This window comes from Centruroides sculpturatus, unplaced genomic scaffold (assembly GCF_000671375.1).
Source record: "Centruroides sculpturatus isolate CEXI.00-Female unplaced genomic scaffold, Cexi_2.0 scaffold2449, whole genome shotgun sequence".
NCBI lineage: Eukaryota > Metazoa > Arthropoda > Arachnida > Scorpiones > Buthidae > Centruroides > Centruroides sculpturatus.
The window spans coordinates 1-12,945 of record NW_019386571.1 but is presented as its reverse complement, the minus strand read 5'-3'; the positions used below and the strand labels follow the sequence as shown (position 1 = coordinate 12,945).

Genomic DNA, 12,945 nt, shown 5'->3' with positions numbered 1-12,945 from the left:
CCAGCGCTGTTACATTGAATATGTAAATTTATTTACTATTGAACACAAGACTGTGTTATTATTAAAACACTTGGCGTTTATCCACTTTATTCAGTTCAACTGAATAAAGTGGATAAACGCCAAGTGTTTTAATAATAAGTAAAGGCCTCTAATTGGCGAGGGTTAAAGTAAAAAAAAGAGTTAGGGGCATTGGGTATTTTTCTAAAGAAACTAAAGGGACTGTAGCTCGGAAAAGTTTTGAAAATAACTGGTTTAGGATCTTGTAGTTAATTTTATGCTTCAGGTCAAAATTAACATGATTCTTTTCCTTGGTCTTTCTCTTCTACCCAGTGTAAGGCTTTGCGACCCCCCTCGGGGTGCGACCCACAGATTGAAAAACACTGCACTAAGTCATCATCAGTCACCTGATCAGTTTTTTTTTATCACGATTTATGAGCGTATTTTGTTTAACATTCACATTTCCAATGTAGAATACAATGATCATTTTCAGTAATATATAATAGTATAGTTATATCATGTGAAACTTATGAGTGGTATATCCATAATATGTTGCATTTTGTCTCTTAGCACCAAGATGACTCATTGTGTTCGAAAACACAATAGGTAAATAAAAAAGTTCTCTTCAATAAATGCCCACGTTGCAAAAAAGCAAAAAACATTACAAAAAACAAAGTACTTATTGAACACGTTACAGCAGAAACTGAATAATAACAATGCTTTTGTGCATATACTTATTTTCTAGATATGTAGCATACATAGTGTACATGCCATTCGCAATAGTATGCTAGACTTTACTAAAACGATATCGGATTATTGACTAATTATCGGAAAAGGCCAGATTACACTGGCATTCCAGGTTATCAGTTGCTGATTAAATACCTATACATATATATAAAGTTCAGTAAATGTACATTTTTATCAATATTACAACTTTTTATTTTAAATTTAAAGTATAATACAATAACAATACTCACACGCTGCATCTGACACACGAATAACTAAAATGTATTTCAAATATTTCATGTAGTAGTACTACAGTGGTTAACAATGCAACAAATTGATTTTCTCTATGACAACCAACGTAGTTGTTGCTAAAAAGGAAACATTTGTGTCTGTTTTTAACTAATCGAAGAATTATTTATTTATCATTGTATAAATTTAATTATATTATATTTCAGACTTTTCATGAAAATAGATATCGCGAGCGATTCCTTTTCTTTAACAATAAATAACAGGATAAAATCTACAGCTCTTCCTTGTATTTAAACCTTCATAAATTANGAAAAGGCCAGATTACACTGGCATTCCAGGTTATCAGTTGCTGATTAAATACCTATACATATATATAAAGTTCAGTAAATGTACATTTTTATCAATATTACAACTTTTTATTTTAAATTTAAAGTATAATACAATAACAATACTCACACGCTGCATCTGACACACGAATAACTAAAATGTATTTCAAATATTTCATGTAGTAGTACTACAGTGGTTAACAATGCAACAAATTGATTTTCTCTATGACAACCAACGTAGTTGTTGCTAAAAAGGAAACATTTGTGTCTGTTTTTAACTAATCGAAGAATTATTTATTTATCATTGTATAAATTTAATTATATTATATTTCAGACTTTTCATGAAAATAGATATCGCGAGCGATTCCTTTTCTTTAACAATAAATAACAGGATAAAATCTACAGCTCTTCCTTGTATTTAAACCTTCATAAATTAATAACATTTAAATCTGAAAGTAAATTATAAATTCACTATTGAGCAGAATAACGTAATTTTCAGAAAATAATTCTATGCACGCTAGATAAAAGTATTATGTTTTTTCGATGTAAAGGCCCATCTCTGTACCTTTACCTCGGAAAAATCATTAAATAAATAAAATCAAATGTCTGAATTATTTTAATCAATGAATTATAAGCTCCAACCTTTTTTAATTACTATTTTTATTCTAATATAATCTTCTTCTGTTTGTAAACTTTAGCCAAATAGCTCGTTCTTGTATTTCATACATTTAATGGTCGAGTGTAGCACGAGAAAGTTATTTACAAACAATATGGCAAAAATGGCATATTTTCCTCAGAAATAATGATTTCCAATGCAGATGTAATTCCTCAACGTATAAAATAAGCCTCAAACATTTTCAGCACTCGGCACATCAGGCTGCAGGAGAATTCAGTTGATAGTGGTGTGTTATTTCTCTGTTCGTTTAAGTTATACTATCATTTCCTTACAGTAGTGTGAGTGGTAGCCACAAAATCTTCCGTACTCTCTACAGCAGCTTCGTAGAAAACTCACACTACGTTAGGAATTTTCTTACTATAATTGCCACATTTACGATTTAACACTTTTCATTGCAAGTAATTGCAAAAGGTGTAGTAAAGCAGATAGAATGACACAAGATTCGTGGAAGTATAGTGTAACTGGATAAATGTCTTATTCGTGTCAATGTACTTTTGCTAGTCTCTCTTCACCTATCTTGATATAGTAATGAAATGAAAGAACAAGAAGCTGGAATGTAAACCATACAAAAAGCCAAGCGTAACTCGAAATGTTAAAAATTATGATTCCAATAGAACAATAGTTAAATAGAACAAGCACAAAGCAGAATAAACATTAGTATATTAAAAAAAATTAAAAGAGAAAGTTAACCTAAATGGTTACCTCAATAATATAATACAAAAATGAGAAAGTAGAAGTAATAATAAACGTAAACAGAACAAACATCAAAGCAAAGACACCAACACACAATTTGTACCATGAGTCATCAAACGTGTTTCACAACCGGCCACGTAACTAAAAGAATGAAAAGCGCAGGCCTCATAACCATTTTTTCAGTACAGCAGACTGAATACATAATAAATAAAGACAATCAGCACTATCGATTCAGCATGCTCGTAATCGCTTTCCTTAGAAACTTCATTGCAGGTACAGTCGACCCCCCTATAACACTGTTGATGATTCCATTTTATATGAATTCCATGTTGTACGAGTCACTTAGATTTTACAAATACGTGAGCCGTTCACAGCCCGGCACACGTATTTGTAAAATCTAAGTGACTCGTACAACATGGAATTCATATAAAACGGAATTATCAACAGTGTTATAGGGAGGTCGACTGGTATACAGGGTTATCACTACCTCACGCAACTCGTAAATTAATTTTTTTATTTGTTTATTGATGTTATAATTGTTGAACATTTAAGTATTTATAAGTGCTCTTTCTAATATCAGATTTTAATAAAAATAGCCCATATTTATTTTAGATAAGGTTCAAAATATTTTATTCAATTCTAAGAAGTGTTTATGAAAATATCAAGTCAACTTACATTAAGTAAAACGTGATATATCGAGTTGCATATCAAGTTATATTATTTCGTAAATATTTTAATTTTTTACATACTAAATTACATTTTAATTAGATAATACTATAAATTACATACATCAATTTGTAATTATATTAATATAATATATGCATTATATTAATTAAACATTGATTTCTATCAATTATATAGATTTGGATATTAATTAAATATATTTTAAAAGACATAATATAGCTTCTTGTAATATAATTTCACGTAAATTATTTCGAATAGTGTAGATAATTATTCTAACTATTTTTATTCTAATGCTTTTCTGTCATGAAAAGCAATATACTGTATTAAAACACAGACCATAAAATGTTCATAAGTTGATGCTTTCTTCTTTAAAGCGCTATTAATTAAATTTTAAAAATTTTATATTAGTATGTAAATTAAAAATATAACTAATAACGTCTGTGTTTTAATGTAACGTTGAAGGAGTATCGAATTCGGAACTAATTATTTTCATTAATACAAAAGCTTATATCGATATTACCAGGATAAAACATAAAGGACCTTAGGGCAAAAACATAATTCGGCTTTTGTTAAATTTCTACACACACTAAGCATTTATGATTTCCGGACTCGTGACCCGTAATTTTTCATAGACTGGCCTATCAATATGTTAATATTATTCCGACAAATAAAAACCTTAAAGAAAACAATAGGTGCTATTTCATAAATATTTATTTAGTGCGAAATTTCTTCTGTTTTCGATCCTTCACTTCTCTAAACAACGTACACTTATTAAATCTTTAATAAACATAATTCGTATGTTTATATAAACGCAAAAAACATCTTAAATATATCCAAAAGACAATTTTAATTAGTAAAAATTCAATTAATAAATAATCGAAAAGTCAAATTTCACTCTAAACGACGTTCGAAACGCTTCAAAATTTAAAATCAAACCGAATCTACGACATTAAGCCTTGTTTATTAGAATCGATTTCACTACTCTTCACCAATAAAAAATGGCTCTGAAAAGAGCCGTTTGTTTGCTAGACTACAGGAATCTAGCTATTCTGCTTCCTTTTCTCGTTGTATCGACGCCCTGCTACTCTCCGCTGCCACTAGCCCTTCTACGAGGTCGTTTACTTTCCTTCCTGCTTCTTTTCTTACTACTGCTCGTTCTTTTCAATTTCGATCTTCTCTTACGTTTTAATTTTTTTTGCATCCCCGGTGTTTCAATTACCTTGCTTTCTATGTTCTTTTTTATAACGATCTTCTTTATTTTTCTTTTAGCCTCCAGGATTTTTCTCTTGGCGTCGTCTATCTTGTTTTTCGAGTCGACGATTTTTTTTTCTGCGTCGAAGATTTTTTTTTGTCTCATTCTTAAATACCCGAAGCATGTGTATGTCCGAAGGAGTCAGTTCCCTCGACTCGGGCTTTTTTTCCGGGGCTTTCTTTTCCTTACGATCGTTCATAGCGATGCTTATCTTGTTTGCAGCAGAAACAGAATGACGGAATTCGACGTTTCGAACGATATTTAAAGAAAAGATTCCGTTCTGCGGCAATCGAATTTTTAAATTCAAATTTAAACGCGATTTAGAATTATCATATTCCTAAAATATCATTTTAGCAACGTTTTTAAATCTCCGGATCAATTAAAATTTTTGAAAAAACTTTAAAAAAATTCTTTTCTTTAATTAAGATATACTCGTGCAATCGGAGCCACGTTTATAACCGATTTTAACAGGACATATTTTAATGGGAAGACAACTTTATTCTTATTTATTTTGATTACAAATTATGCATTTTTCGGACCGGAAAGCCTAGCTTTAGACTGGAAAACAAACAGTTTTCATTATTATTATTATAATCATATAACAATATGAATTTACATAATAGTTTAAACTTCGGCTACTTAATCTTGTATTTACATAATATTACTTTTCTTCTGTTATGTACTGTGCAGTACAGAGCAGGAAACTATGGCGTGGCCAGGGAACTAAGGAGCTAATATGGTGACTCTGTAAGGAACATTCTTGTCCTGCAGTCGCGCGCCGCCACTGCTAAAAATATTTTCATTGAAAAGCACAGATGCCATGTTTAAACTGTTTCGTAAGGATGATTGAATCATCTAATTATCAATAATTTCGATTTTGGGGTAAAGAACTGATGGTTGATTCCTTTACTCTATTTTTATGGTAAACAAGAAAGCGTTCGTCTTATTTAAAAAAATTTCTTTTCGTAAATAAAGTAGTTGTGAACTTTATTCCAACAATGCTAAATATAAATAAATTATAACTCCACAATGAATCAATTAAACTTTGAGATATAATTTATCTATTTGAGAGATTTTTATAATTATTTTATTAATTTATTATATAATATAACTAGCAGGTATGCGCGACGTTGTCCAAATTCTTTCTAGTATCTCTCGCTTTAACAGCACTTCCCGTGGAACAGGACAGCAAACGTTTACCTGGTGGTGTTCTTAATATCCTTGCGCTCTTCTCAAAGGCTGCTTCCTTTTCTTTGGCACTATCCCGATCCGTACATTCCCCAATTTTAACAAATTTATCCATAATAAAAGCAATCACAAAAGCTTAGCCGCAACAAGTACAACTTCACTTCAAAACACGCCAACAGCATCAGCGACTATAGCTCCCCCCCATATTTCATTACAGATATTTGGCATCAGGAGAAACGTTTCGAAGTTTTTCCTATTCCTTTAGAATGGGAAGATCAACCGTGGGGAAAATTGTAAAAAGAAACTTGCATGTGTATTCGGGAAGAATTAGCTGAAGATTTTGTACATTTTCTTACAACTCCAGAAAAATGGATAAATATTGCTTCTGGTTTTGAAACAAAAATGGCAATTTCCCCATTGCTTAGGGAAATTATTATTATACGGGAAACATGCTATTATAGAATGTCCGTTTAACACAGGAAGCTTAAACTTTAATTATAAAAATAGCTTTGGTAAAGTTTTATTAGCAGCCTGTAATGCAAACTATCAGTTTATCTTTGTGGGCATCGGAAGCTATGGTAGTGAGAGTGATGGGGGAATTTTTTCTAGGTCGAGATTAGGCCAAGGTTTATGCCAAAACAGATTTCACTTACCGGAGCCTATGAGATTATCAAATGGTGTTGAAATCCCTTACTTTTTTGTGGTTGATGAAGTCTTTCCATTAACAACGTACCTTATGAGGCCTTACCCACGAAAAAAATAAAAATTTAATGTGAAAACAAAAAATTTTTAATTACCGTCTTTCTAGAGCCAGGCGAATGATTGAAAATTCGTTTGGAATTTTAAGTAGTAGATAGAGAATTTATAGCGACCAATTAAACTAAGTGAGGAGAACATTGACAATGTTATAAAAGTGACAGTATGCTTGCATAATTATTTGCTGACAGGACCAACCAGAAATGAATATTGTCCTGTTGGATTAACCGATATAGTGACAGTGATTGAATAGTAAAGCGTACCAAAAGGTATTGCCTTGGTGAAGAGTAGAGGGTGAGAGGGAGAGGAGGAAGTAGGGGTGAGGATGGGGGAAGGATTGGGGAAAGTTGGGAAAAGAGGAGAGGGTCACGTGAGCGCTTACTCCGGTTTGTTTTTTGAAGCAAAACAATAATACAATATTACAAAAATATAGGGTTACATGCAGTAGGAGGTTCGCGCTTTACAATTTCGACCGACAAAACATGAGAGTACAACAGTTACCCGTTTGAATTGGCGGGTGGGGGTATATGGTACAGTATGGGGTTACCTGCAGGAAATTAGAGTAGAGAGAGGTAGACCGGCCTTGGTAGGCCGGGAAAGATCCGTTAATTGGTGTTACTTGCCACGTTGGAGTAGATACTTAATTTGGTGTTGGAAATGAAGGTCTTGAAGGCTTTGAAGAGTTTGTTGTTGTTAACAAGGTCTTTCAGTTGGCATGGCCAAAGAAGTCCTTCAGAGTCTGCTTTATTGCGAAATGGTCTCCTCTGAGAGTTGTAGTTCGGACAGGTGAAGGTGATGTGGATTGGGTCTTCGTCTTCTGGGATCCCGCAGTTGCATTTGGCATTACCCTTGTTGTGGAACCTGTTGAGGTATGTCCTGAAGTTTTCATGTGCTGTGAGCATCTGGGCCAGGCCATGGTTGTGTGAGATCCAGAAGGCCCTAGGCCTCATTTAATAATTTTTATTAAATATGCTTAAATAATGTCACCAAATAATACTTCGTTTTTGGTGAGAAAAATAGAGTTTTAGACGTGGGAAAAACTAGATGACAAATGTTATTTCCTTTTCATCAAGGAGAACATCCGTTGTTTTTACATATCCGTTAAAAATCTCGCTCAGATGGGAAATGACTACCCCTCTTTCGTCCCCCTTTTCGCCGGTTCTCACGAAGAGATACTGGACTATGATTGGACGAAATTTTGGAATAAAAAGAGAAATTAGTCATTTTTCGGGGAGTTCTCCGACCGATTTGAAAGTGTCCAGACTCCACATACGTTCAGCGGGAGTTCTCCGACCGATTTGAAAGTGTCCAGACTCCACATACGTTTCCTCCTGATGGCCAACGCCCATAACGGAGCCCGATAGACAAAGTCCCGAGTCTACACTTAGAAGAAGTGATAATTTTGTATTTTGTGCAAGAATTAATCTCCCGTACAATAGAAGCATGAATCCTATCTACAAGGTGACCTATATCTACAGAAACGAAGACGACAACTAACAGGTCGTATGTTTATAATAATCTTGTGAGCTCTCTCTCTCGAACGCACATTAGCATAAGTATAGTTGTAACCGTCAGCTTGTCGTTTAATTGTTGTTGACCATTTGTATTCATTGTTTAGTTTTATTAAATTTTACTTTTGTTTATATAAGTATGTCTCCTCGATTCATTTCCGAATCAGATCGCGTACGCGTGTTTGTCCGCGCAGGTATAAATTGACAAACTGGTGTCGGGAACCTGACAGAAGGAAGAAGGTGAAATCACTTTCACCTGCTTCGATATTAAAATAATATAATAATATAACCGTAAAGCCCTCCACACTCGTTTCCCTAAGACAGGGAAAGGCCGTTCTTTGGACGACTGAAAGCTGGTCTTACTGACTAGTGCCTGTAAGTGTTACTCCGTAACCTTGGCTACTTTCACAGTTGGTATGGCAGACGTGATTGTTCAGCCTTTGGTTGATGTTGGGGATGAAGGCGTACCTGTAGCGACCCGTGGTGCTGTTGTCCCACTCATTTTGCCATTTGTTAATTATAATGGAACGGAGAGAGCTGAGAACAGCTGTGAGTGGTAGGGCCTGATAGTGGATTTTTGAAGTAATGTTAGCAGCTTTTCTGGCCAGGTCATCAGCCTGGTCATTTCCGTTAGTGTCTGAGTTGCCCTTGACCCAGTGGAAGTAGATTTGTATATTGTTATCCCTTAAATGTTTTAGAATCTTGAGGCTGTCATTGACAATTGGGAGCTTGTGGTTTTCGTTTTTAACTTGCTACAGGGCAATCCTGCTGTCGCTGATGATGTTTACTTTCCCGTGTTGAAACCTTTGGGGATGATCGTTTATGTGTTGTAGTGCACGGAGGATGGCCAGGGATTCTGCTTGTTTAATTGAGCAGTGATCCCTTAGCCTTGCGACGGCTTGCCAGTGGCTGGGGGTGAGGGTATCCGTGAAGTAGACAGCGGCTCCTACAGAGTTGGCAGTTTTGGAACCGTCTGTGTAGAAGTTCTTTCCCTTGGGGGGACCGTCCTGAATGTCGTGAATGATCATGGTTGTGGTTTCCGATGGGTGGGTAAGTTCGTTACTGTTGTTTATATCGATACCATAGTCGTCCACGTCCCTGATGAGATTCTGGATGTCGTTTGGCAGGTTTAGCCTGTTGATTATATTATGGAGCTGCGTTGTTGAGAGCTCTTTTGCTTGATATTTGATTATCAGGTTATTGACGTACCGTTGAAGAATTTGAAGGTGGATCGGAGTTAGGCCAGCAATCACTTGGAGGGCGTTCGTAGGGGCAGTTCTATAAGCCTTAGTGATTGCAATTAGAGCTTGCCTTTGGGCAGAAAGCAGTTTGCGTCTGATGTGTATTTTTTGGGCTGAGTAGCCCCAGACCTCACACCCGTAGGTTAACATTGGCTCTATGGCACCCTTGTAGATGAGGTTACTGGTCCTACTGTCTAGTCCCCAGAGGTTACGTGCGATGCTTCTGAGCGAGTGACTGGCTTTGATTGCTTTGTTGTAGATATAGTGGGTGTGTGGCTTCCAGGTTAGCTTGGGGTGATTAACCGATACAGAAGATTGGCAAGGTAGAGTTGTATCAGGCCAATGGAGAAGTGAAAATGAAGGAAGTAATGTGCTTGGTAAGATCAATAGACTTGGTGCAAACCATTACTCTCAAAAGTCATTAATGACATTAGAAAATATTTAACAGAATATTTTGTAAATGATGGAGCACTGCCCTGGCAGAATACTTTCATAAATTAAATTTTCTGTTATAAAATGTATATTAATTTTAAATAAAATTTTTAATATGTGATAAAATGAGTTGGTTTTGATAATTGTATATTTTGATTTTCATATAAGATATTTGCTATATAGAAATTTTAAGATTATATATCTAAATAATTTTGCATTTTATAACTGCAAATAGGATGTTATCTGTAATAATAATTATATAAAATTTGACCAATCGTTACAACCAATCGAACCAATTTAACGTTTATCGAGTTAAAAATGTTCATATAATTTAATGCGATCATAGCTGTCAACTAAATTTATTGTTTTTGTTGGTTTCTGAGCTTTCACCAGTTTCTTTTCTTTTGGATCATATATTTAATGCTATTGTAGTTTTGCAACTGAATCAAATTGCAAAAATTGAGTATTTTTTAGGTTTTACATTTTGGTTCTTTTATGTCATCTGAACCATATATTTAATTAATCTTCACGTGAGTTTTTATGATCTTGAGAATTATTGTGGCACGAATTATGAGACAGGTTCAATTATCGATTCTGTAGTTTTTATACTCAACCATCACAGATTCTTTTAAAAATTTATTATCTATTACAACCAGATTATATAGCTAACTTTTACAATCATTAAGTAGATGATATAAAAATCAGATTAAAATAATTTTACATCTATAGAAAGATTACATGGCTNAATACAATATAAAATTATAGTTTCATTTCTTCTTCAAAAACAAGATTTTCAATTTTATTCATTATTGAAAGCATTTTTTTTCCTATCAAATTTTTTTAGTCTCACACCAATACCAGTATTGTTGACGAAATAAAATACTTCATCGTGGTTACTTTCACTTTCTTCTATATATTTTTTTTATGCCACTAGAAGTTTCTTTTATGATCTCTGCAAGATCATCATCATCATCATTTCTTTTTCTTTTCCTAAATTATGAAATAAAAACGAACATTTTCGAGAATATTTCAAATATTAAAAAAATTAAAAAATTACAATTATGGAACTATATGTGTATAACCTTTGAGAGGACTGAAGTGGACTATGTACAAATGGTAGTGGCAATACATTTGTACTTGTGCTTGGTCCTGTTAATTCAGGCATGCTAAAAATATTAAATATATGTAATTTATTAATAATATATTTAAGGACATAGTGAAATAACACTTTGATTAGGTTTGTAATCTTTACAACTTATATATAATATAAAAATACCTATTCTTTGTGAGAAATTCTGGTAATTGATTGATTGATTCGTCTTCCAAATCAGAATTCTAAAATAAAAATTAGAAAAATTACATACACATGAATTAAAATTCAATCAGATATTAGTAACTTGAAAATTGTATTAAGTGAGACGTTTAGCATACATTTTTTATTTTTATAGCTACAATTACATGTAAACATTTGATCACCGCAACTTATTCAATATCATTATGATGTGTACAATTTATAAAGAATCATATGCATTGTCTTTAAGTTGTTGGAATTGTCTTTGTACTATTGACAAACAAAAAGAACTTCTACATCATTTTATCAGCAACTTAACCTTAAGCTAGAAATCTCAGTATTTCTTATAATTTAGCTTTTATGTGGACAACAAACACTAAAGTTAAAAAATATATATATATTCATAATACATTACCATTAATTCACATTCTCATTGAGGCATGATTTCTGGTATATTCGTGCACGTGCTACAAGATGAACAATATTTAGTTTTAATGAAAACAAAATATATTAAAATGGTGTTAACTTGTTAATACTTTCTTACTTTAAGTGTTCATTTCTCAATCCGCCTCTTAGCATATTATCTAATAAGTCGAAATACTTCCAATTTGTTTTGTAAATTTCTGAAGTAGCTGCACCACTTCTTTTCGACTTATTTATATTGTTTTTTAACTTTGTGTATCTATCTTTCAAGTTTTTCCATTTTTTTTATTGATTCTTCAGCTAGAAAATATAACATTGTAAACGAGTATATATAAAAGTTTCTATTAAAAATTTTATGTACTTACCCGAAATATTTTTTCTAAGGCCTCTTCCCGCTCTGAGAACACCAAGAGGCCAAGAACTAGGAATGAGAAATGTAAAATGTATTCTAATGTGTAATGTGAAGAAGGAGCAAAAGTACATACTATTTAAGGGAGAGTTGCCTGCAGAGCAAGGGTGCTGCAAAGGTGTTAAGAGAAACATGCCGATATTGTTGGTTGATGATTTTGATAGGAGAGAAACAGTTCAATGAAAATAGCAGAGAAATAATATATCCCTGCAGAACATTTTACTAGTCTTATGCTAATGTATTTAGGATAGAATAACACCGACCAAAAGAGGGCGCAAAATACATTTTTTTTCCTTTTGCACCAAATAGAAAGTTCTTTGAAGCGAATTTGAAGAGAATTAATGCCTTAAACAGCAAAAGAAGTAAATATATGCCGTCTGCTGCTAAAAAAAAAATCAAAAGACACCTATTAGGAATTGGGCTAGAAACCAGACGCAACAAATCAACAGAGAGGTGTGTAAAGTGTTTGTTGGTACAGACGTGAGTGCAAGTAAGCAGGAAAACTTTGGTTATTAAATGCAAAAATGTTTCTGAGTGCTGGTGCCTGGATGAAAACCAACCAATGTGAACTATCTATAATTACTTAATAATTAATGCCTACCTTGAGAACCTCTAGGTTAGTTGTTTTTTTAAATAGATGGCACTACAATCACGCTGGACACACATAAATATAACTTATTTTTAAGGGGAGGTATGGGTGGGGTGGCATGTGGGACTTAAAGTCCCAGAATCCTGGTTATTTCTATCAGGTTGCTGGAGGGAGTCAATGTGGTGATTTTGCTGCTGGATGACTTGATTAAAATTTTTCTCGAGCTCCTGAATCAGAAAGCTTACTCCAGCCAGGCTTTGAATGGCTTTGTCTTTAAGTTGCGGGCAGCCTCTATACACTCTGACGGTGAATAGTTTCTCTTTTATTCCTTCTTCTAGCTCCATGATGATATCTTGAGACTTATTCATGCTAACTCTTTAGGTATTAATTTATTGGATTAACTTTAGTTTTATTTATATACTATTCCTACTATATTACTATTCCTGCTGTATTATTTTAAAACTTTACCTAACCCAGGCACCAGAATGAATAAAAACAGTTC

At 33.4% G+C, this 12,945-nt stretch overlaps 1 protein-coding gene and 1 long non-coding RNA gene across 2 annotated transcripts; both read right to left on the bottom strand.

Annotated features, from left to right (window-relative positions):
- Positions 1-7,152: 7,152 nt before the first annotated feature.
- On the bottom strand, positions 7,153-9,449 carry LOC111615330. Its single transcript, XM_023356758.1, has 3 exons — positions 8,815-9,449; positions 8,422-8,766; positions 7,153-7,486 (listed from the first exon to the last, which is right to left on the bottom strand). The coding sequence occupies exons 1-3, from the start codon at positions 9,447-9,449 to the stop codon at positions 7,153-7,155; spliced, it is 1,314 nt and encodes a 437-aa protein (XP_023212526.1).
- Positions 9,450-10,569: 1,120 nt separating this feature from the next.
- Positions 10,570-11,898, bottom strand: LOC111615332. The gene is made up of 3 exons (XR_002755058.1): positions 11,567-11,898; positions 11,438-11,489; positions 10,570-11,066 (listed from the first exon to the last, which is right to left on the bottom strand). It is a non-coding gene; the product is annotated as an uncharacterized LOC111615332 (long non-coding RNA).
- Between the last annotated feature and the right edge of the window lie 1,047 nt (positions 11,899-12,945).

Excerpts from the sequence above, each read along its gene's own strand:
- LOC111615330 (XM_023356758.1), bottom strand. The coding sequence starts at position 9,449 with ATGTTAACCTACGGGTGTGAGGTCTGGGGCTACTCAGCCCAAAAAATA. Across the intron at positions 8,767-8,814 it reads AGCGACAGCAGGATTGCCCT|CCTCAAGATTCTAAAACATT; the intron begins GTAGCAAGTTAA and ends TGTCAATGACAG. Across the intron at positions 7,487-8,421 it reads ACACTTACAGGCACTAGTCA|GGCCTTCTGGATCTCACACA; the intron begins GTAAGACCAGCT and ends AATGAGGCCTAG.